Source organism: Pinus tabuliformis, chromosome Q (assembly GCF_031772625.1).
Source record: "Pinus tabuliformis cultivar Carrire ecotype Pingquan chromosome Q, CPIR1, whole genome shotgun sequence".
Classification (NCBI taxonomy): domain Eukaryota; kingdom Viridiplantae; phylum Streptophyta; class Pinopsida; order Pinales; family Pinaceae; genus Pinus; species Pinus tabuliformis.
Genome location: NC_142296.1, coordinates 1,346,212,308 through 1,346,238,517, shown reverse-complemented (window position 1 = coordinate 1,346,238,517; position 26,210 = coordinate 1,346,212,308). Strand labels below are relative to the sequence as shown.

Sequence of the window (26,210 nt, the reverse complement as noted above, 5' to 3'; positions counted from 1 at the left end):
AAATTCATTTGAAGTGTATTCTTTTCCATTATCAGTGCGAATAGATCCAATATGACACTGTGCATCATTTTAAATCCATGTATGAAAGTTCTTGAATGTTTGAAAAGCATCAGATTTTTTCTTCAATAAATAAACCAAACACATTCTGGTGTAATCATCAATAAATGTCATCATATATTTATTTCCATTTGCAGAAGGAACAGGCATTGGACCGCATAAATCTGAATGAATGAGTTCAAGTTTTCTATGTGCTCTGGAATGTGAATCATGAAAAGACTGTTTGCTATGCTTTCCTAGAATGCAAGCATCACATTGCTTAAGTTTCCTAGGAATTGTAGGCAAACCGGTAACACCATTTTTCTTCAACAAGTGAAGGTTGTCATAGTTCAAGTGTCCAAATCTAGCATGCCATAATAGACTTGATGGAAATGTACCTTCATCATAATGAGAATTGTATGAGAAATTTTGTGCACGAGCAGAGGTACCTTGCAGCTTGAGAAGCCTTTCTTCTTCTATCCCCGTCATGACAAGTGAGTGATCTGATGCTTTTCTCACCTCAACCTTGCCATCAAACATATGAATGGAGTGTCCTCGCTGGCGGATGTGGACCAAGGACAACAAGTTTTTCCTCAGCTGTGGGAGATATAAAACATCATGCAGAAGAAACTCTGGAAGACCAGGCAATTTGAGCCTGATTATGCCAAGCCCTGATGGCTTGAGTTTTGATTTGTTTGCAAAGTAAACTGCTCCATCAACATTGTCAGTAAATTCTTCAAAAAAATCTCTTCTAAAAGTCATGTGGCAAGTTGCTCCTGAATCAAGCAACCAATCATTTTTCCAAGAAGCAAGTGAAGCATTAAACAAGTCTTCATTTACTCCAATATTACAATGTGCCACAACATAGTGAGCGGATTTAGGTGCTTTACCTTTCTCTTTGTCATTAGTTTTACCTTTGGGTTGATTTCTTTCCTGCTCAATTCTATCCCAAGGCAACTTGCATGTGGATGCATCATGTGATCCATCTCTATTGCAACGTATGCAATGCAAATCTAACTTTTCTCCTTGAGAGTGTTTACCCCCCCTGCCTCTGAAATTTCTTCTTCCTCTTCCTCTTCGACCACCTCTTCCTTTGGAAGAATCTTGAGCAAGATTCTTTTCTCTATGTGCAAGATACACAACCTCTTCAAAAGACTGAGGAGCTGTCTTCTTCCCAAAAGCTTTCTCTCTCTCAACAAATTTATTTACAAGGGAGTCAAAGGTAATTTCTTTGAGGTTTCCATTTGCTTGCAATGACTCAAGATAATTTGAATAAGTGGGATAAAGTGCCTTGACAAAAGCTATCAGAGGAATGTCTAATTCAACATTAGTGACTTTGATATCATGCATAATAGATTTTACTTCTGATGCAAGAGCAAGAGGATCATCATTTTGTAATTCAAGGTTGAACAATTTAATCATGAGTTGAACAACTTCAAGCGCAGAGTGTGAGTCATAGAGTTCCTTCAATTTTTGTAAGGCTTCGAAAGCATTTGAAAATGGCGAAATATGGCGACTCACCTCTTCATTTACGGATGTTGCAATCAAGGCATAAGCCTTGCTGTTCTTATTTTCCCAAATGGCGAATTCCTTGTCTGAGGTAGGCTTTTCTGGTTCTTTGTCTCCTTCTCCAACACAAACTCCTTTCCACAGCTCATTAAAAATGAGAGTGTGTTTGATCTTCCGCGACCATTCTGGATAGTTCTCCTTCCCGGTGAGAACCACTCCCACAATAGATATCAATGAATGCATTGTAAAATTTGTGTACTGTAAAAAAAATATACTTCTGCTGCCAATATGTTGTAAGAAATAGCACTTCCAATGGTAGTTTTGTAAAAAAAATTACAAATCTAATATAAATATAGCAGAGGTATTATATAAGGGAGAGGCTTATATGAGGGAGGCGGTGGGAGCCACATAGTAATATATAAAACATAGTATTAAAAAGCGGTGGGAGCGAGTATGGAATAAACTCGAGTATGGTGGTATGGGGAGGTATGGTTATATGAATAGGGGGTTGATGTATTGACTTGGGTTCTGACGGGGGAGCGGGGTTTATATGTTATGGGTTCGGGCCCCACGGTGGGCGCCACGACAACAGAGGGTGGTGCAACGGGAGTCTAAAGCAGAGGAGCCACAGAGAGTGGTGCAACGGGAGTCTGAAGCAGAGGAGCCACGGAGAGTGGTGCAACGACGACGACGGAGTCAAATGAACTTACAGTGGGGAGGCACAGCGAGCGGTGGGAACCAAACTGCTCGCAGTGCTGATACCAAACTGCTCGCGGTGCTGACAAAACAATGTGCAAGAACTTATGGAGGGGTGGCCGCTGCAGAACTCTCTCGCACGGGCCTCCAAATTGCAACTCTAATATACATTCAACCATGGAATGACTGGACTTAATATTCCCCGTCACAAATTTTAGCTGGTGATTTGCATGCCCACTGTATTGGAGTTTCTCAGGAAGCACAAGGGATGAAGCCTGAAATGATCCGGCCTTTCGAATACAAAACCTCTCAACACATCCCGTCAAACCCCGCAGTGATGCCTTAAATGTGTTTATAATATCAACAGGTATTTTGTATACAGTGGGGTTCGTAGTGCGCTTAACGTAATGGAGGGAGGTTTAACATCAACGTATGCAGGAAGCCAACACAGTTCGACCTTCACTTCATTACAATGCACACACACCAAACTATTCGATGCAGAAAGCAGAGAATAATGGCAGGAAAATAGGAGTATGACAGAGATGTTAGTTCTGCAAAATAGGCAAAACATAGGCAGAATAGGCAGAAGGGAGTTACAAAGGAAGAGAAGCCAAAAATGGAATTGGCTCTGATACCCTGTCAGGATAGGAGGTAACTCCTCAAAATGAACTATGTTTATTCATTTAGATTGTTCATAGCTATATACATGAGGAAGTGACTCTTGGATTTCACCTCCAGATGACTCTTCACAACTGTTCACCCAATCCCCATGATTAGGTGTCAACGATATCTGACTAAGAATAGATGGATTAGTGTAAATCAAGTGCAAAAGATCAACATGCAAAAGGAAAGACAAACATGCATGGAGAGTTGCCGAAATGGCGACCATTGATGGGCAAAACCAAGAAAACTGATGCGACACTTGTAAAAGGTGAACGATGGACTGAACCAACACTTGTACAAGATAATATACATTAAAATGCCAACAACCATGAAAAGAAACAAGCAAAACAACACTCACAGAAGCCAAACGACAAAAAGCGACAGAAAAAGTGACAAAAGACAACAAAAGCAAAACTCACCCAGAAAAGCACCGCAAACTCCACCAAAGGCTCCTTGATCTCCTTGGGAATGCTAGAGATCCACGATCGAATGTACAAATGAGCTCTAGGGGCGTCCATTATATAGATCTAGACCGATTAGGGTTTATGACACACATGCCTAAAATCAAGGAAAAAACGACACTTGGCAGAAAGTTCCAAAAATAGTAAGTGTGCCACCTTCGGGAAAGTAATTAATGAATCCCTATTTTCTAGGGATGCTCTTTGTTTTTTGGATTTTTGCTTTTTCAAGAAACTTGCATGCACATTGCGAAGAAGGATTGCGTGATTCCCGAGGACTGGGCAACTTCTTGACTTAGTGCATTGCGCAGTTTCCATCATCAAGTCTGGGCTGCCATCCAAAATTGCACAATTTTCATGCCCAAGGCTGGCCTGCCAAGAAGAATTGTGCAGTTTTTGGAGGCAAGCCCAACAATGCTGCAAGGTCAAGTCAAGAGTTAGGTTGTGTTTGAAAGATATCAAACTGGGATCAGTGCATCACAAGCAACACATGAAAATATACGTGTTTATTATAGCATGAATACTTGACAACAGTAAAAGATAAGCTCCCGTGGACAAAAGGAAGGCTCCAAAATCACAACATGGGCAAAATTTTGGAGGGTTGTTGTAGCAGCTACAACAGGACCCTTGAGCATTTCCTCCTAGGTTTGACATTATTTGTTATATTTTGCATATATCTATCTTGGAGGGCAAATTTCCTTTTTCTGGTGCTCCTCATGGCATGGTTAGGATGGACTTTCAGGGCTGGGGTAGACATGTCATAGGTGCAGGTTTACTTCATCTGTGGGCCCAGGGGTTTCCGGAGGTGCTTCATGGGGTTTTGAGGAGTTTTTATGAGGTCTGATGGCATCTCTTGGTATATTCCATCATCTGCACAGTTTGCCTTTCGTTCCGTTGCATTTCGACAACTTTCAAAAAATTGAGTTATTAATGGGCCTGACTCAATTAATTACACTTAAGGTGGCATTTCGGGAGGAATACTTGGCAAAACACCTTAGTGTAATAGCTTGTTGGAACCGGAACGAGAAGATGTACAAGATGGGATGGCTAGAAGTAATTTTTGGTGGCTTGAGGAGGCATAGTGACCAAATTACCATTTTCGCACATTAAAAAGAATATTTTAATTAAGGTAAATGTGCTCAATGATTAAAATAATAATAAAATAGGAGCTTCTAGAGGGGTCCATCAGATCTATAAAAAGAGGAGGAGGAGGCCATTAGAGGACATCTTGGATTTGAGCATTGTCTTGTATGAGAGGTTTGAGAACCCGGTTCTCTACTTCATTATAGCCCCAGGACGGAAACCCTCGGGTGATTTAGTGAGATTGGGTGAGTACCCATCTCCCCTTGGTGAATTCATCTAGAATTCACAAGAGAGCTTAACAGTGCAGTTCATGTCAGTTTGGTGGAGGGCCCGTGCAGTGGATTATCTTGGAGGCCAGCTTCTCATCTCAACTATTTTGGTTGTATATGCATGTAACCCCAATTTATCTATTATAATAAAAGCTGAGATCATTTTCTGCTTGTCATGTTGTTGTGTTGCTGAACTCTATTGGTTATATTTTACATGGCAATCTATTATTAATTGAATGAAACTTTCTCTGAATTATTTGTGAGTTGAAATTCTGAAAATCTGTCAAAATTTTCCGTTTGGGATATTACAGTGGCATCAAAGTTGGTTTTCCTGCCAGTCTGAGGGTTTATTTCAAATTAATTTCGAGCTAAGTTTGTGAAGGCAAACTCCTAGGGTTTCCCAAACTAGAGATCTTTTATTCTTTGAAGCCGAAATTATTATTTTTGCAATGACCCAATTATTGCTGGAAGATCGTGAAGAGTTCGAAATAATGAGATCGCTCCCTTGTACTGGCAAATTATGATCAGATCAATTATTTGTGGTTCTTGGCTCGTGTAATAATTGAACGACGACATGGATGTGTAATCTGGTTTTGAAGCGAAGGGATTTCAGCTGACTTTGTGAGTGCATCCACAGTTGTAAAAATACGTGTGAAGATAACTCGTCGGTCAAAGCTTTTGAAGAAGCCATCATTTGCATGTGAATTTTTGGAAATGAAATTCCTCAGGCTCCAGGGGCGGAAGATCGTTGTTTTCTAATCTTGCTAAGTCCACGTGACTGTTCGAGCATGATTTGTCGAATGCTAAGGTTGAAATCACGAGACCAACTCAATCTGTCACCTTCGTAATCAGTGCGAGACAATTGGAGGAAATTCTGTGCAGGTGCTTTGCGTATAGTGCGCAGGCAGTGCGTTTGAGTTGTTGTATGGTTGACCTCCGTTGGTGTGCCGTGCAATTGAGCTGTTGTATGGTTGCATGTATCGATTTGTAGTGGATGCCAAGAGAAGGACGTAGATCAAGATGCTATTTCAGAAACCAAGAACGTGAACTATGATCTGATATGTTGGAATTTTGGGTGTTGATTGGACGTATGTATTGGCAGAAGAGATCGGGGAAGCTAGAATATTATTCAGGGAGCAAGTCACGAATGTGCAGGTAGACCAATTTTTAGGATGGCTACACGGAGAATATCTGATCAAACATGGCATGAATAATTGGTTGACGGCGTGGGTTTTCATTAAAAAAAAAGATTCGAGCTCCACCTTTGTTGACTGGTCGTGGGCATTCAATGTAATTATTTGAGGCGGAAGCATAGCCAAAGGTAAAGATTTGTTTAGGTCGATTATTTTATCTTGGTGCCAAAGGGAGGCCGTTATGGTTGATGATGCGTCCATCAATTCCGATGGGCCAAATTCACTGTTTGACTAAGGTTAAATGGGAAGACTCCACTTAAACTACCCGTGGGCATGAAATCAAGTAAGAGTCTTTGGGCCGAGCTGATTATTACTATGGCTGTGGAGTAATTTCAGGAAGTCAAGCCATGGTAGACATTGATAAAGCTATGCGTTCTCGTCGTGTGCATAGATTGGGCGGAAATCAACTAATCCAGCCAACCGACTTGTGGGAAATCGAACTGTGAGTCGTTTCACAAGAAGGTTGCTGCCAAAACCGAGATCGTTGCTCTTTTTTTTTTTCAGTTGTGCCTGCGCAGATCGAATTAGTGGGGTTGACCTGTGGCCGATAGAGAACTGAATCTCATATTCTCATTAGTATTCTTGGCTGCAGGAATTTTAGCTGATGCATCTGAAGTAGGATCAATCTGAAGCTTGACAGAGGAGTGCACATAAAAATAAAATTATTCATCCTGTGTGAGTTATGGAAAAATGTTGGATTGCAGAGCGGGTATCGTCTCAGTGATGTACGGACCGATGCATTGTTTAATTGATATACTCACTTCAGAATTAACATCAAAAGGTTCTAGTGTTTCCATTCACATGTGCTGGAGAACAATTTCATTGGGGTAACTGTGAATTCTTGCTGAGGAGGGTCGAAGATATGTATCCCTTTCTTTTGTTGGACATGACAAATCAGAGATTCATTTTATTGGGAGTTGAAGTCATCACTATCAAAAGGTCTAGTTATATCATAGGCAAGGACGAAATCAGTTGAGGAAAAAAAAGACGTGTTTGTATTCTCTGGTCATACATGAGTTTATGCTTTCATGAAGTGCCAAATACCCATTGCTTGTTGACCGAAATCAATCACTAGTTGGAGCCACCCCAGGTTTTCCTATGCCTTTTCTGAGCTTATAACCTCTTTCATTTATTTCTATTAGGTGGTTGAATATTATCAAACTTCTGTAGTGTATGCCTAGGTTGTCTTTTAAAGTGGTTTTACATGTGTAAATATAGCAGTGGTATTCCTTTTCTGAGTTTGTTTTTGTTTGTAAGCATTGGATGGTGTAACTTGGTATTGTATGTCTCTGCTTAACATTCACACCTAAACTATTTGACATCATACCATATCAAATCAGCCTTCAATTGCCCAGACCTTGAAGACTGGAACTGTTAAATCAGAAGAACATATATCACTGTGTTAATCCTCAGTATCAACAGAGAAGGATATTTGGCAAGCCAACTTCAGGTGTGTGGATGTGGTTGGACAGTGAGTGATCAGCCTAAGTCTGTGACAAAGCAGCAACAAATGCTAGGGGATATTCCAGTCCGCGAATTAGAAGAGAACCTGGTATTGTCATGATCATTTGGACCTTGTATTTGGGCATATGTCATGTTGCTGAGTCATGATGTTATGAGCCTTGTATTCAGTCACAAAGAGCTCAGAGATTTATGTATTGCTGTTAGTAAAAACCTTGCTTGATGTACTTGACTTCATTGGACTAAAACATGGATAAGACCTTCATTAATTCCCTTAATAAACTAGCAACAGTAATCAACAAAACTTTTTCCAAGGAGATACTTTCTATGCTACAGCAAAAGCAACCACAGAAAGAACATGAACTGGGGTCCAAAATTTATGCACTTGGAACAAATTTGAGATATATGGGGGTTACAGCAAAAACCCTTCTCAAACTAGAAGAACTTGCTTCACTCCTCCCCAAGGTACATCAGTTAGATGGAAAGAGCTTGATTTGGGCTCTAAAACTAGCCATGCTTGCTCTCGTACAACACATTTTTGGAGCATCCTTGTATAGGAGTCAAACTTCTAGTTGCCTCTTGTCTTAGCAGTACCATGATGCTAACCGCACCTATACCTCCTTACAGTGATGGCATTATGAAGAAAGTCTTCAGATTGGTAGTGGAGACCTTTTAGGATTTGGATAACAGTGAGGGCTCTACCTTTGGGAGGAGGCTAGAGATTCTAGAAGTTATGGCCTTGGTTAGATCTTACGACCTCATGTTTGACTTGGAGTGTGACGATTTGATCCTGTAGATGTTCCAATGCTTCTTCAGCATTAGGAAACATCATCCTGATACAGTGATAACACACATGCAGTCCATTTTGTCCTCATGTATGGGAGGCCATGATGCCATTTGCAGGAGGTTGCAGTCTAAGTTGTTGGCCATTTGGAGGGAGGAACAGTTGGTTTCATGCGCTGCTTATGAACTAGCCGAAAGGTTAGTTGAGCAAAACATTGGATTGTTTAGGAGATAGTTGACCCAAGAGGAGTTGCAGCGGGTTTATGGTGACCAACCATGCAACAAGAATGTGCTGAGGAGGAAGGGACTTTGCTTTGTCTGGAAAGAACCTTGGGGACCTGACCACCCATGCTAGAGAGATGCAGAGGAGATGGAAGAGATAGAGCAGGTAGATATTCGTCCTATCTTTCAGGATGATGACTCTTCTTTGGATGAGAATGTGGGATCATATGAGGATGCCTCTGGGGAGCATGAGCAGTCATGTGGAGTTGTTGACAATAGACCAGATTTATATTCTAGTGTGTATGGTGAGCAGTCAGTGGACCTGATGGGAGACATTCGGGATGATGGGTCACTAGTGATGATTCAGCAGGAGTAGCACATGGTGGAGCATGAGTCAGCTCAGGAGGATGATATGCATAATATGCATGATGAGCCTTTTGAGGAGAGCTAGCTAGAGGTTCATGTTGAGCCCATGATGGAGGAGGATGAGCAACCATCCTTGGGGCTAGCCATTGATGAGGAGTAGGCAGATGTACAGACAACTAACAGGGTGGCAATATTTGCAGACACATGTTTTCAGGGGGTGTTGGAGTATGACAGGATAGTTTTGCAGGAGATTGGTGGATTGGAGGAGCGTGGAGTTTCCTATCAAACAAGGGAGGTGGTAGTGCATCCATCTTTGGGTCTACCCATTGATGAGGTGCAATTAGATGTAGTGGCAGCCAGCAAAGCTGCAACATTCTCAGGAAGCAGCCCTTTCCAGGAGTACATAGACAGGGCTTGCAGCACAACTTGCCCACTTTTTCCCATTAGAGGGAGAGAGGCAAGATTTCTTGGACAAGTTTTGATTGACCGGGTAGAGCATCAGGAGTTGAGCATGGACCAATATCATCCTAGTAGATGTATTCCTTGCATATGTGTCCATACATTAGATTGGCGGGAGATCATGAGTTGGTATCCTATTGATGGAGTATCATTCTTAGTTCAGGGCATAGTACAACAGGAACCCTTAGATGAGAGGGTTATTGCATGTTCTATGGGCAATGGTTTGTGGTTCGATAGTTCATCAGTATCTCAGTAGCACTAGCCCAACATCAACAAAGTAGGGTTGACCTCGATCTATGCCCGAGGTTGGATTGGAGAGAGGTAATGAGTTGGTACGCAGTCGATGGGGCAACATTCACAGCCGGAGCTATAGCCCAGCAGGTGCCATGGAGCATTGATGCTTGGTGGCATTGGGATCTAGGAGGGTTTATTGATGACAGTTTCAGTCAGAGATTGGTCTGGGATTCAGGCATTGAGGGATTCGTTCTTGGTGGGTCGACACAGAGGCATAGCCTCACCCAATGGTTTGTATGGGATTTGGGCATTGGGTCTCAGTTGCATTGGGCCACCAGGCTGGTCACAGGTTTGGATTGCTTTAGGGCAAGCAATATTGGGGCAGGAGGACTTGTAATGTTCCTTTTTCTCGTGCTCCTCATGGCATGGTTAGGATGGACTTTCAGGGCTGGGGCAGACATGTCACACATGCAGGTTTACTTCATCCACGGGCCCAGGGGCTTCTAGAGGTGCTTCATGGGGTTTTGAGGAGTTTTTATGAGGTCCGATGGCATTCGCTTGGTATATTCCATCATCTGCACAGTTTGCCTTTCGTTCCGTTGCATTCCGACAACTTTCAAAAAATTGAGTTATTAATGGGCCTGACTCAATTAATTACGCTTAAGGTGGCATTTCAGGAGGAATACTTGGCAGAACACCTTAGTGTAATAGGTCGTTGGAACCGGAATGAGAAGATCTATAGGATGGGATGGCTAGAAGTGATTTTTGGTGGCTGGAGGAGGCATAGTGGCCAATTTACCATCTTCCCACATTAAAAAGAAAATTTTAATTAAGGGAAATGTGCTCAATGATTAAAATAATAATAAAATAGGGGCTTCTAGAGGGGTCCATAAGATCTATAAAGAGAGGAGGAGGATGCCATTAGAGGACATCTTGGATTTGAGCATTGTCTTGTATGAGAGGTTTGAGAACCCGGTTCTCTACTTCATTGTAGCCCTAGGATGGAAACCCTCAGGTGATTTAGTGAGATTGGGTGAGTACCCATCTCCCCTCGGTGAATTCATCTAGAATTCACAAGATCTTAATAGTGAAGTTCATGTCAGTTTGGTGGAGGGCCCGTGCAGCGGATTATCTTGGAGGCCAGCTTCTCATCTCAACTATTTTGGTTGTATATGCATGTAACCCTAGTTTATCTATTATAATAAAAGCTGAGATCATTTTCTGCTTGTCATGTTGTTGTGTTGCTGAACTCTATTGGTTATATTTTACATGGCAATCTTCTATTAATTGAATGAAATTTTGTCTGAAGCATTTGTGAGTTGAAATTCCGAAAATCTGTCAAAATTTTCCGTTTGGGATATTACACCTTCTCTTGGATACTTTTGATGTAACTTCTTCCTATTTTTGGAGGACGGTGAGTTGTCCTTGAAAGGATTATGTGATGTTGTGACATGGTCGACCATGGATTGAGGAGAGATCTAACTACTCCAATATTTTTTAATTGTTTGACTTGTCTTGGAGTTAGAAGGATAATGATCTTTCATTGTATGAGAGAGAATACTCACTGTAAGAAGAGCTCTCTCTTCATTGTAATAGTTGGTGAGATTTCAGGGGACTGAAGAGCTCTCCCCTTGGACTTCATTTGCACTTCACATACGTGGCAGCTTTATGGAATATCGCAGGTATAACATCTATATCTTGTGAGGCCTTTTATGTGTGCAATTTTTCCGATATGTTGCTTATCTATTGTAGAAGATCCTTATAGCAAATTTATGAAAGCCTTCTAATGAACCATGTGTCACTTGGATAATGTAATGTGAGGACATAATTCCTCTTACATTCATTATTGTTATGTTAAGCTTGCATCTGAAAGTTTTTGCTTGGAATAACATTGTTTTAGAGTAACAATCGTAGCTCTCCAAGATTAGTTTTCTGTATATATTTCAGCAAGTTAAGGCTGATTTATGGCATGCATAGCATCCCTGATTAACCTTACATATTCAAGCACTCATCGTCATGGATTCATACCACTTTGACCCCATTTATCCCATATTTGGATTGGCACTTGGTGTTGGGGTTCTACCTTCATATTCCTTCTAATGCCATTTGTTTATTCCACTATAGTTACGATCATCGGTTTTCTTAAGGCTTACTCTCCATTAAATCACCTTATGCCTCCACTTTATAGCCTAGCAATCTCACCCTTTAGGGAAGCCCTTCTTGAGTTGGAGAAGAGCCAATCAAAAGAGAGAGGAAGAGCTATTGAGGTGATAATGGGTATCCTTCTTGAGTTGTACAAAACTAGCCCCTTAATGCTTGTGACTTTACATCATGTGGGGGTGATAGATTTGGTTGTAACATCACTTAATTAACAGCTAATTAAAATATGAATTAATCTAATTTAATTTATGGTATATCAACTATGTACTGTGTATTAATCTGTACTAATTAAGTGACTAAAGTATTCCCTAGTGTTTGGGACCATTATACATTTTTCATAAAGCATGTCTAAAGATGACTTTGTAGAATACATTATTACCATGTTGAAATATTGGATTGATTTTCCCTTTAGCGAATTGTAGTTTATTGATCTATTGCTACCATGTTTCAGAAGAAGGGAAATTAGGTCTAACTTAGCTTAAACATATTCTGCAACTGAAACATATTTCAGCATATTTTCTATTAAAAAGTTCACAGAAAATCTTCAAGAACAAGGAAGAAATTAAGAACAGAAATTGAAAATACTGTTACTTCTGACCACCTTGGCCATTTATCTTTCAACATAGTTGTTTATTTGAAATGGAAAAGCATCATCTATTTTATGAATGTTCTGCTAGTTATTCCCCAAGCATCACCCAATATTTATCTGACTTGAAAAGATGAAAATAAAGACGCAGAAGAAGAAGAAAACTGTTAGAGGTTCTGACGCTGCATTTTCTTAATGCCTATCCATGTTTACAATGCAGGTGTTCGATTTCCAGGTTTGATTCATCCTGGTCTTATTGGAACTGCACCTTCAAAAGAACTCCTTGATATATGGAATGCAAGGGAGGCATCCCTTGTAAATGGTAGTGTACAGCCTTCTACATTGTGTGATATCTTGCACCAGCGGCCACTTGCCAATTTACCAACTCCCAAAAGTTCCCTTCTTGGATTGGTAATAATTGAATAAATATTCCTTTGCTTATGATGCAGTATTATTTCATATATGTAGTGTATCTATTAGTTTAATGATCAGCCTGCCATTCATTAATGTTTCTATAAATCGTCTTTTAAGAAATTCAAACAGCTGTTCCCTATTGGATAACAAATCATTACAGTGCAAGTCACATGTGGATCTTCAAATCCTAGAGGAATATTAATGGTAGATCTATTGGCGATAGGTGGTAGGTAGTTAAAAATGTCCAAATGTGTCTCATATTATCTCAGCTTTACATATCAACCTTGGGCAGAGGTACCATAAGCATCTGTTCTGACCATTGCATCATGGGTATTACCGTATTAGTCATCGAAGAAAAAAAATTCCACGCATGAATCCCAGATGACTCAAAAGAGGCCTAGAATTCTTACTGATGCATTTCCTTAGTTAAAACTTGAAATGAATAATTTAAACATAAAAGGCTTTATAGTGTGGCAGCACATCCCCTAGGCTCTGTGGTAATTTAAATATGTATTCTTGTGGAATGCCAAGATGCATAGTAAATTTTTTTCAAAATGCACTTATGGTAAGGAAGAAGTAGAATACCTCAGCCATATCATATCCAATGAAGAGATCAAATTAGATCCAAGCAAAATCAAGGTAATAAAAAAATTGCCTGAACCCAATAACATATCAAAGTTAAGTGGATTTCGAGGCATTACAAAATGTTCATAAAAAACTACACATATTTGACAATACCATTATTGAATTTACTAATGAGAAATTCCTGTCAATGGAATAGCAAGATAGAAGAATGTTTTGAGCCCTTGAAGAAAATTATGTCATCCACAATAGTGTTAACAACCTCTCATTTTTCAAAACCCTTCATAGTAGAATGTGGTGCTTCAAAGTTTGGAATAGGCACAGTATTAATGCAAGGAAACCACCCAATAGCCTTTGGGAATCGAAAGGTCAACAAAAGGAAGGCTTAAAATCTACATACAATAAAAAGATGCTTTCCATTGTACATACAATAAAAAGATGCTTTCCGTTGTACATACAATAAAAAGATGTTTTCCATTGTACATGCATTAGTTAAGTGGTGACAAATTACTATATCTTATGGTGAGTAAGTTTTTGATATGTACTGATCGTAATAGTTTTCAGCACCTACTATGACAAAAAACATTGTCCATTGAACAACAAAAGTGGATAGAAAAGAATTCCACTTTCTATATGGAAATATTACATTAAAAGAGGAAGGACAATCTAGTTGTTGATGCACTATCACAAAAAGATGAAGATGTAATCGTATACGGAACATTGATTGTGGCTCCTAATTTGTTAGATGAAATACAAGTTGAATATGCAAAGGACCCTAAATCTTCCATAATCAATAACTTAGGCCAAAACCCAAAATTTGAATGGAGAAATAGCATCTTGTGGTACAAGGAAAGAATCTATCTAACTCCGTCCTTGAAATTAAAACAAAAGTTTAAGGGAGTCCCATGACTCATTGGCTGCAAGACATATAGGTTTTTTCAGAATTTTCTATAATGCACAACAATTTTTTTATTAGAAGGAGATGAATGAGGACATTCAGAAATATGTAGCCTAATGTGACACCTGTCAAACAAATAAGAGTGAAAATATTATGTCACCAAGGTTACTCTACCCCCTACACATTCCTAACCAGAAGTGGGAAGAAATCCTGATGGTCTTAATTGAAGGTTTGCCCATATTAGATGGGAAGGATAAAAATTTTTAGTAGTTGAAGTTAACTAAGTATGCACTTTTCATGGGAGTAAAGAAAATAGATTTGACAAAGCAAATCACTGAAGTGTTTTGCAAAATATTTATAAATTGCATGGTTTCCCAAAGGTAATTGTTAGTGATAGGGATGCAAAGTTTAAGGGCAATTTTTGGAAAGACTTTTCCAAACATATTGGAGTATCTCTTAATATGAGCTCAAAATACCATCCTCAAACAAATGGTGAAATGGAAATTGCAAACAAATGCATGGAAACCTACCTTTGTTGTTTCGTGATCGGTAAGTAGAAAAAATGGTTCTATTGGTTACGTTTGGTAGAATGTGTTAGTTTCTGTAGCATCGGATTTGTTCTAGTCTCAAAACTTTGTGGAGAGGCTAAAACACATGAGATTTCCAAAACCCAGAAATCGTTTATGGAAATTCCACCTAGAGATGACTTAATTAGATTATTCACCAGTTTTTTAAAATATTTCCTAAGTCTAAACTTAGGGAATATGTTTAATTAATCGTAATTAATTAAGTCAAAGTGCGAATCATTTAGAAACTCACACGGATAGACTCCAAGATGATACTAGCCATTGATTAAGATTTAATCTTGGTTGTTGGTGCTCCAACAGTGGGTTATAAGAGGAAATCGATGGGCACTTGGAGAAGATACACCAAAAGTTTGATTTCCTTGGTAGATCGATTTCCAGAGAGCACCAAAAATTGTCAGAGAGCCAAAGATCGAAGCAAAGACAGTGAGGGGCAGAGATAGTGAAGCTGGAGGAAGATTTCAAGATCCAGCGAGTGCATTTGCAGAGAGGCAAAAGTACCACAGTGAGGTTGATGCAGGGGCTGTGCAAAATCCTCTAGAGGGCAGTTCGATTTAGCTGGGGAGAAGCCAAGTTTTAGTTCCAAAGACCAGGAAAGGGTTCTAGAAGGCCAGAGAGATAGTTTCTTGTTGAAATTTCTAAGTCTATCCGTTAAGAAATTTTATCTGTATTCTTCTGGTTTATTTCTCCTACTTATTAATTACGAACAAGTTATTTAAACATATAAACATCGAAATAAACACAATACAGTCTCAACCATCTACAGATCAACAACTGAAAGAAATAGCAAACACACAAGTGACACCGTTATTTTTGGACAACTCGTCCCCGGAAAAACCCAATGTGGGAAAACTGGTGCAACAATTTTGAGGGTTATTTATTATGCAGTATATCCTTGAGTACAATTGGGTGCCAAACTGGCTCACTCGATAGAGAAAATAATCCAGCAGTAATACCTCTCTATTCGGAAGCAGATATTCAGAAAATTTGCCCCACGAAACCCTCTCCAGCACCACTGAAGCACTGCGTCAGCCCTCTTGGCCTTTGCGTCAACCTCAAAACCCTCTGCGTCAGCCCTTTGAGGCATTGCGCAACCTCTACAGCCTTTTGTGTCACTCCTGTTTCCCTCTACGTGGATGACGCAGGCCCTTCTGGCTCTGCGCTGTCTCTGCTGGGCTCTGCGTGGCCTGCCTTGGCTTTTGCATCTGCCTCTCTGCCTCTGCGCTAGTTTCTCGGCACTATCTCTTCCTCTTTGTCCAGTACTCACTGCCCTTCACTGCAAACTCATCACTGATTTGACTTTACTTAGCAAACCCAACTCTAGTAAATTGAATGACTGATCATTCTGGTGTGTTCTCCAACTAACCCTCAAGCCTCCTCTTATACTTTTCCTATTGGTCCTTCAACGACCGAGATTACATCTCTAATGAATGGCTAAGATTAGATTTGGGTTGATCCATGTCATTTAGAACCTTCTAACCCAGTTTTATATTAATACCCATTAATATTTTATTTTTCCTAAGTTTAGACTTAGGAACTCTATTAAAAATATTAATTATTTTAATATCTCCTAAACCGGGAAGAATCTGCCCAAACTATTTCTGGGTCTTGGAGATCTCATGTGCTTTAGCCTCTCCACCAATTTTCATGGCTAGAGCACATCTTATGCTACCCCAAATCAACACTCCCTGTTAGCGAGGACTGTGCTCTAGTAATACTCCTCACTGAGCATCACTCTGATTATACGGCACCAGTACTTGTGCTGATGCTAGGCCTCCCTGCCCAACATCCTCTGCACTGTTGCATCCGTACGACAACTCCCTCTGCATTCGTGCTGCTGCTGGTCCTTTCTCCCAACACTGCATCTGCACTGCAACCCCCTCTCATCATGCTGCATCGTGCTACTGCCAACTGCTACTGCACTGCAACTCAGTTACTAAGAAGTAAGTAATTGATCCACCCAACTACTGACATCCCTGTCAGGCTAGAAACACTCCCGATGTTGAAGCTCTCTCTGCCGCTATCAAGTGCTCCCTCTACTGCCTCTACATTGCTGCAACAACTCCCTGCCTCTCACATCGTTGCAAACCTCTTTGTGCCATCCTGCACTGTTGCAACCCTCTCTGTGCCTCTCGCACCGCTCAGTGTAAGAACCTGTACCTCAGGCTAATTTCTAAATAGCAGAACCTAAAATAATAAATACATAATTTTAAAGAAATTTAATCTAATGAATACTAACCTTTCTGCTTTGCTGAAAAACTGTCTACTCTGCTGCAATTCTTGTCCAGCTATCTGCTCTGCTGAAAATTTGCCTGCTTTGCTGAAATTCTTGACTGGCTGTGTCACCAAAATGGCCAAAAACCTCCCTGCCGAACTGAGTACAACCTAGGTACTCAGTCTCAGAAAGCTTTCAATTGAAGCAATCTGATTCCCCCGTGCCCAAAAACATCAGTATAATCAAGACTCAAGTTTCCTTCATAACTGTACTACAGTATCCAAAATTGTTCTCCCCCCCTCAAAATGGTTTTTCCCTTCTCCTTTTATTTCCTCATCCACCGCCTTCTTTTCCTTCTTCGTGTCAATATTTTGGTTACGTGTAACTTTTATGAAATCGAATCTGATTTGATTTCGTTGATTTTTATTTGAATACGTAGTTTGATTTAATAAGGTTTATTTATTTTATTATTTTATAAATTAATTATAAATTTATTAAATTTATAATTTTAATTAATTTATATTATTATTTTATTTATAGGTGGGTCATTACATGCAGCTTGCTAGCTTTGCGCTGCCAGGGACTACTGCACTGTAGCGCTTTCTACTGCTTCATCTGCATCTGTTTCTACCGACATCCGCCAGTCCTACTACTCTCTCTTCGGGGCTCCAGTAGCAAGGTATAATCTAAGAGGTTGGGTACCTCAAGGATCCTGCCCCTCATCGCTTGTAGTCTTCTTGACTACAGCTCGATGTCTCCCCTCCTCTTCTCTAGAGGTATATGAGCACTCATGGTGTTATCTCAAAATCAGGCCCTGGAAGGCTGCAGACCAGGAAGACTTCAAGTAACTGTTTCAAACCTACTTTAGGCTGAGGTTTAGCCTCCGAACCTGAGAGGGCTCTCTCACAAGATTAAAGATATTGATAATGAATAAGATGGCTAACTCTATGAAACAAAATGAACAAGTATAAGAGGTTGAAACACAATTAGAAAGTATCCATTGGGCTTATGGAGTCAAATATGCTTCAGTATTGACAATAATGTTAGCTTTACATAGAAGTCAGGGCATAGGAATTCAACATATGGAGAATATATCAGAAATGCATAGGACCACACAGTTTATAAATGTGTAAAGGAAGTTAAAGCACTATCAGTGATTTCTAAGTAATCACACATTCATACCACTGTAGATAAAGAGATAAGAACAACACAAGACATTCTGAACATTGAATCCCTTCTGATTCCTGAGAAGCAAAGCCAAGTACTGTATTACTAGAAACAAAGTATTACACCAAAGCACAATAAGAGAGTTTCTTTGAAAAATCTTCCACCCTTTGTACATTAGATCTTCTTCTATATATAGAGCCCTTTACATAACTGAGATTCCTCCTCCAGCATGAGGGGAATTCGAATTCATCCTACTATGACACCTATTGATACTTAAAACTAACTATTAAATGCAAATGACACCTAACTAGCAGTCCTAGAGACCTAATACAACTAGGAGTGTAACTCCTTATCATGATTACAACAACCTTATCTAAGCATTTAAAGCATTTTTGACAACTTGCAACCTCAAGAAGTCGAATTTGATGAAGCCTCCCACGTGGTCATCTGACTGCTAAAGACAAACCCTAGAAATTAGGGAACATGTTTCCCTGTTTTTAGGTTTAGGATCCCTGAAAATGGCACGTGGGACAGAGCCTTTATCTCCTCATCCATGACACATTTTTCGAAACTGAAGGAGGTTTTTGTATTCCATGCTGTCTAGAAAAAAACCTCTCTTGGTTTTTTAAAACACTTCTCCAGCTGTCCAGAATCTGTCCTTGAAAAACACGTGTCAAACAGGAAAAATCCGTTCTCTGAAATTTGGGTTTCAAAGAAAGCTTATTATCTCCCAACTGAAAACACTTATGAAGAAAGTGAGATAGGTTATTGTAGCTGGAGAGTTGATGAAGAGAAACCTCCTTCAAAATTCCAAAATACTTTTTCCTGTGACCAGAAACTGATCTTGAAAAAGACTACTAAAACCAAAAGACAAAGCTTGACTTTCAGCAGTTTCGTAGTGCAAGTTTAACCATAAATTCCTCCCACCTCAGAACGAATTTGAAGAAACTGAAAGAGGTTTTTGTATTTTGGTATGTTAGGAAGAAAAGCCTCTTTCAGTTTTCAAAATTGAGTTCTCAGCTGCTCAGGACCCCTTCTGGAAGTTGACTAGTAAACGCAGAAAGCAGAGTTTTTTATGCTGAAACAGGCTTTTTCAAGGGTTTCGTAGCGCGCTACGAAAACTCCTAGTTCAGTGATTTCGTAGCTAGTTTCAAAATTTCTCCAAAATGATGTGAAATATGACTTCTAAACACCCGGTGAGGCTTCTAGGACATGGAATGAGGCTGTCAAACATTATCTGGAAAAGGGATATGACCTTAAGAGACTTCTAACCTTATGACCTAACCCTTAAAGCATGAAATGACCTAGAGACCCTTTAACACCATGACTAAAAGAAGGGTTTGTAAATGAGAATGACACTAATTGTGATGAGATGACTCAAAACTTATAAGACTATGACTAAAAACAAGGCAACTTTCCAAAGCTTAGAGACAAAGATTTTAGGGTGATAACACATGGCACAATTGTTATCCTCCTCTACCTCCTTTTCCGCCTTCGCTGGGGCTGCTTTGGAGTCAGATGCCTCTCCCTTGTTCTTCTTCTTCGGACACTGGTTCGCATAATGACCCAGTTCCCCACAGTTGAAGCACTTGACCTTGGAGAGGTCCTTTTTCTTCCTCTTCTCCTACTTCCCCGCAGATGCCAGAGCTGCATCCTCTTCCTCTTCCTTCTTGATCCGGACTCCTTTGTTGCTACTTCTCGTCTTGCTCAGTCGTCTGATCTCTTCTTGGCGAAGAGCCGCCCACAATTCTTCCCAATCTGGAAGACTCGCCCTGCCCAGTATGCTCTGGACAAATGTCTCCCACTCCTCAGAGACTGCATTTAGTGCGGTCCTCACCATCAACTCCTGATCCGGTGTGGCCCCTATGGAAGTCAGTTGGTCCTGGATCTCCTTCAACCGACTGAGGAAGTGATCTATCTGCTCCCACTTCTGCATCTGGTATGACCGCAGCTAATTCTCAAGTGACATCTTCCTCTGCACGGAAGTATGCTAGTACAATGTCTTCAAGGCGTCCCACATTTCCTTTGCTGTCTCCTTCTCGGCAATATGTTGGACCACATGATCCTTGACCCCATCAAGGATGATACATTTTGCCTTAGCCATTGCCTCCTCGTACTTCTCATTATCAGCCGGGTCAATTGGGATCGCCATTGTTCTCAAGGCAAAGGCCTTGATGCGATATCTATCTAGAATGGACAGGATCCTAGCCTTCCAGACCATAAAGTTGGATGCCCCGTCTAGCCTGTCTTGATCCCTCAGCCCATTCATGGCCATCTCTCTGCTCGTCTTGTCGACTCCTCTGAGTCTCTCTACTTCCCTCCGGAAGTTATCTCTTCGACTCCTGTTGAGTCTCTCTACTTCCCGCCTAGAAGTTCTCTGCTAGAATCCGTCTGAGTCTCGATTTCCCTTCTAGAAATCCACCTGCCAATTGTCAAGTCACACTTCTCCGATCTTCTTTGCACCTGCAAGAATGATCCATATTCCTTGGCTAGAAATCCGCCTCGGTAGCGGCTCCCTCTACCTTGGTTTTGCCCCGTTAGGTACTGTTCTGCCCATAGCACCCCACCAGCTTCACTCCCCGCAAACTGCCCACAACTTCCTATGCCCCAGCAACTGAAGGACTGAGCCTCTAGGCTCTGCGTAATCCCTGCACTGGGTAAAATGCTCCCTCAGCCAACTGCGTCAATCCTCTTGGTCTCTGCGTGAGCCTTTTTCTGCACTCCTCAGCCTTTGTGCTGGCCTCTTTCTGGCCCGGACTGATGACACAGTCCCTCTGCGTCAACCCTTCTTTTGTCGCTTTCTGCAAGGAACAACTTCTGTCACTCGAGACAACTGTTTCTGCTGCAAATGCTCTGCTTCAGCTGATGCCTTCAGCTCTCCTGTGATCTGCAACCACCCTCTAATACCATGTTGAAATTTCTAAGTCTATCCGTTAGAAATTTTATTTGTATTCTTCTGGTTTATTTCTCCTACTTGTTAATTACGAACAAGTTATTTAAACATATAAACATCGAAATAAACACAATACAGTCTCAACCATCTACAGATCAACAGTTGAAAGAAATAGCAAACACACAAGTGACACCGTTATTTTTGACAACCCGCCCCAAAAAAACCCAATGCGGGAAAAATGGTGCAACAATTCTGAGGGTTATTTATTATGCAGTATATCCTTGAGTACAACTAGGTGCCAAACTGGCTCACCTGACAGAGAAAATAATCTGGCAGTAATACCTCTCTATTCGGAAGCAGATATTCAGAAAATCTGCTCCACGAAACCCTCTCCAGCACCACTGAAGCACTGTGTCAACCCTCCTGGCCTCTGCGTCAGCCTCAAACCCCTCTGTGTTAGCCCTCTGAGGCACTGCGCAGCCTCTATGGCCTTCTGCATCACTCCTGCTGCCCTCTGCATGGATGACGCAGGCCCTTCTGGCTCTGCGCTGTCTCTGCTGGGCTCTGCGTGGCCTGCTTTGGCTTCTGTGTCTGCCTCTCTGCCTCTGCGCTGGTCTCTCGGCACTATCTCTGCCTCTCTGTCCAGTACTCACTGCCCCTTGCTGCAAACTGATCACTGATTCAACTTTACTTAGCAAACCCCGCTCTAGTAAATCGAATGACTGATCACTCTGGTGTGTTCTCCAACTGACCCTCAAGCCTCCTCTTATACTTTTCCTATTGGTCCTTCAACGACCGAGATTACATCTCTAATCAATGGCTAAGATTAGATTTGGCTTGATCCATGTCATTTAGAACCTTCTAACCCAATTTTATATTAATACCCATTAATATTTTATTTTTCCTAAGTTTAGACTTAGGAACTCCATTAAAAATATTAATTATTTTAATATCTCCTAAACGGGAAGAATCTGCCCAAACCATTTCTGGGTCTTGGAGATCTCATGTGCTTTAGCCTCTCCACTAATTTTTATGGCTAGAGCACATCTGATGCTACCCCAAATTAACATTTCTCAGCCAGTGGCAGACAGGACGACTACAGGAGCAGCTGATTCAAGCTGAGCGTGGGAAGGGACTGCGCTAGGGTGACGGAGGTCAGCGCAGAGACAGTTTGGATGGCTCACTTGGAGCTATAGTCAGAGCTTAGATTTGCCTGTGGGGTGAGGAAAATTCCTCACTAGAATTTTGCCAATATTTTTCTCTGTAGGATTGCTAGATTCGACATCCAGATTATTGTACTCAAAATTTCTCACTGTTGCATAATAATTTAAACCCTCAACTGCTGCACTGGTCTTCCCACATTGGGTTTTTCCGGGGACAATTGTCCAAAAATAATGGTGTTAATTTGATTTTGTGTGTGTGCTAGAATTTTCTCAGTTTCCAGTGCTATTATTCTCGTAGTATTTTATTTTTGAAGGATGTAGTGTGATTTATTTGATATTTGTCTTAGCAGATAAATTGTTAAAATAATTAACAATTAGAAAATAAATTTCAGTTGCTACAATAGGATTCCAGTTGTTGGATTTTTCATATAGAGCGTAAGTGATCAGCCGGGAAGCTCAGAAGCGGAGAAGGAAATTTCGATGCTCAGTGGGAGTAGCAGGCCAAAATTTGCAGAGGCAGTGCAGTACCCAGACAGGTACTCCAAATTGCTGGGGAAAAAATTCGATTTTCAGTTGTGGGGTTGCAAAAAAGTCGAATTGCCCGGGATTGTGATTCCAACAGTCAAAAGGAGAAGCTGCAGCTCAAATTTTCGTTGAGGAGATGTCTAGTTGAACGCAAAGGGTTTTGCAGTAGTTTGTAGTTGCAGAATCAACGTCGGGTGGAAGAGAAAAGCACACACAACAGAGGGAAAATTTCTCTTAGGGAACTTCGAGTCTCAGAAGTTTGATTTTTCCAGGCAAATTGGCAGTAGCTGAGTGCAGATTTTCTCACTCTAGAAGGGAGTGCGAGTAGCAGAGCAACAAAAGGAAAGAGGGGGATTTCGACAGTTTCTGAGATGGCCATAGCTGGACTTAGAGATCAAGATAGGTTGGAGGGTTCCTCCAACTATGTCATTTGGAAGGCCAGGATGCCCTTCCTATTGGATGAATATGGCCTGAAGCTCTACATAAACAGTGTTGTGCCAGTTCCCTAGGAAGCAGATCAGTTAAAGGAATATAGGAAGGAAATGGCGAAGGCGAAGTGGTTGATCCTGGATGAAGTCTGGGACCATTTAGTCTCACACATAGCTGGCAAGGATACTGCCAAAGGGATGTGGGATGTTCTCTCCATGCTATATCAGGGCACTTCCGAGCAGCGGAAGATGTTTCTAAAAGAAAAGTTGAGATGCATCATGATGCAGAAGGGGGAAGGCATATATCCCTTCCTCACTAGGATTCAGGAGGTTTGAGACCAGCTTGCAGTTGTTGGGGAAGCGTTTTGATTTTGGGTAGCATCGGATGTGCTCCAGCTCCGAAATTTTGTGGAGGGGCTAAAACACATGAGATCTTCAAGACCCAGAAATCCCTTGGAGAAATTCCACCAGGTTTGTGAGTTATTAAAATAATTAATATTTTTAATGGGGTTCCTAAGTCTAAACTTAGGAAAATTAAAATATTAATGGGTATTAATAAAAATATGGGTGAGAAGCTTCTAAGAGACAAGGATCAAGTTTGTTTTAATCTTAGCTGTTGATTAGCGACTTAATCTCAACTGTTGATTCATCAATAGGAAAAGTATAAGAGGAGGCTTGAGGGTTAGTTGGAGATACACCAAGTGATCAAATCAGTTCGATTTTTTTGGGGCGTGGTTTGCTGAGAAAATCGAACTAGTGATCTGAGTTGCAGTGAGAGGGGCAGAAGCAGAGATTTGGATCAGAAAGGAGTTCTGAGCCAAAGAGTACGTGGAAGAGAGGCAACAGTAGCATCAGAGAGGTAGCGCAGAGGCCTATGTAGCCCAGGAAGGGGCTCACGCAGGCCAGGAGGGTCTCTTGCAGTGGTAGTGCAAAGTATTTGTCAGAAGTCCGAGATTTTGCCGGAGAAGCGAGGTTCTGAGCCGGGAGGGTTGAACAACAATCTTCCTCCAGCAAATCGATCCAGCAGAAGGGGTGACGCAGTCTCCTAGAGGCAAGACGTTGGCCCAAGCAGTGATTGTGCTGGGATTTCGTAGTGGTTGCCTTAGTCAGGCCACTCAGTGGATTCGTTGTGACTTGGAGAACGAGGTAAACCCTCGTATGTATTTTTTGCTACCATGATTTCTCTGAAAGGTTAGCGGCGTGAGAGGCAACCTATTGTACTCAGATTTTGCTTATTTAATAATACCAACCCTCTATCTGCTGCACCGGTTTTCCCACATTGGGTTTTTTGGGGACGTGTTGTCCAAAAATAATGGTGTCCCTTGTGTGTTTGTCTCATATATTGTTTTAGTTTATGATCTGTATGTCAGTGTAGTCTGCAGTAGTGTTTTTCATCATTATTTACAATTAAATAACTTGTTGAATGAAATAACAAGTAGGAGATGATAAACCAGTGACTGCAGTAGGATTTCTGTGTCTAGATTCAGAAATTTTCACATGGTATCAGAGCATTGTAGATCATAGGACATTGAAGCCATCAACCATGAAAACAAGCAAATCTGCTGCAGAGAGACAATTGTCCCGAGTGACAGTGCTGTTTGAGAGCCAGAGGAGTAGCTGAAGGAGTGAGTAGTTGAAGTATTGTCTCAGTGTCTCTGTGAAATCATTCCTTGTAAAGCGATTGTTGCTGAAGATTAATAAAACCCTCATTTGCTGCACCGCTTCCGGGGACAATTTTCCAAAAACAACTGTGTTGATGTGATTGATTCTTGTGCTTGTATATCATTGTTATTTTCTCTATGTAATTATGTGATAACTACAGTGGAATTTATTTTAATATTTATTGAAGAGTTTTTTGTAAATAAGTTATTGTGAGAAATAAGTAGTTGAAATAGATCGATTGCTGCAGTAGAATTTCGTATTAAAAATTTTCACTACTGCGTCAGCTCTCTGGTCCAGCGCAAAGCCTGAGGGGCTTAGATCAGTCAGTTGCCTGGGTAGTAGGAGCAATGCAGATTCGATCTGTGGTGTTGGTGGGACGTTGTTGTTGCAGAACATTGTTTGTGGAGACGAAGCCAAGGTAGAGGGACTCACTGCCTTAACAGATTTCTTGCCAAAGAAGTCTAGGTACGGGTTGCTGAGCAAAAACAAAGGAGGATTGGAGAAGGGGTGATTCAACATTACTTGGTAGGAGGATTTTCGTGAAGGAAATCAGGACTCAGAGGGAGTCTAGAAAGAACTTGTTCCTTAAAGGATTTCTAGTGCCAAAGAAATCCAAATCCGAGTCTTGCTGAGGCAGCAACAAGAGAGGGAGAAGAGAACCTGTTCTATACTTGTTTGAGCAGAGAATCAAGATGGCAGTTAATGGACTGAGGGATCAGGACAGATTGGATGGAGCATCCAACTTTGTCATTTGGAAGGCCAGGATCCTGACAGTCTTGGACAAGAATCACATCAAGGATTATGCCTTGAAAGTGGTGGCTGTACCGGTTGATGTTGATCCTCTCAAGAAATACGAGGAGGCTCAAGCAAAGGCGAAGTGCATGATCTTGGATGGGGTCAAGGATCATGTGGTCCCACATATTGCTGAAAAGGAAACAACAAGGGAGATGTGGGAGGCCTTGACCACCTTGTATGAGGGAACTTCTGTCCAACGGAAGATGTTGCTTGAGAACCAACTAAGACAGTATCAGATGCAAAAGGGAGAAGAAATTGATCCCTTCCTTCTCAGGTTGCAAGGGATTCGAGACCAGTTGACTTCCGTGGGGTCTACACCAGATCTTGAGTTCATGGTCAGGACTGCCCTGAATGCAGTCACTGAAGACTGGGAGACCTTTGTCCAGAGCATCTTGGGCAGGGCTTCTCTCCCCAGTTGGGAGGAGATGTGGGCAGCTCTTCAACAGGAAGAGATCAGGCGGTTAACCAAGGTAGGAAGTAGTGGCAAAGGAGTCAGAGTCAAGAAGGAGGAAGAGGATGATGTAGCTCTCGCATCAGCGGGATAGCCAAGGCAGTAGAAGAGGAAAAAGAAAGACATAACCAAAGTCAGATGCTTCAGATGTGGGGAACTGGGACATTTCGCCACTCAGTGCCCTCAGAAGAAGGGCAAGGAAGAGAAGTTTGACTCAAAGGCTGCTCTAGCGAAAGCTGACAAGGAGGACGATGA

General features: G+C 41.2%; 1 protein-coding gene across 1 annotated transcript in view; it reads left to right on the top strand.

Moving 5' to 3' along the window:
* The window catches only part of LOC149224873 (uncharacterized), a 203,206-nt gene that overhangs the window by 56,941 nt on the left and 120,055 nt on the right, over window positions 1-26,210 (top strand). The window contains exon 4 of the mRNA XM_089386309.1: window positions 12,399-12,589. Coding sequence (XP_089242435.1) covers window positions 12,399-12,589 — 191 coding nt within the window. The remainder of the gene's footprint in view (window positions 1-12,398; window positions 12,590-26,210) is intronic.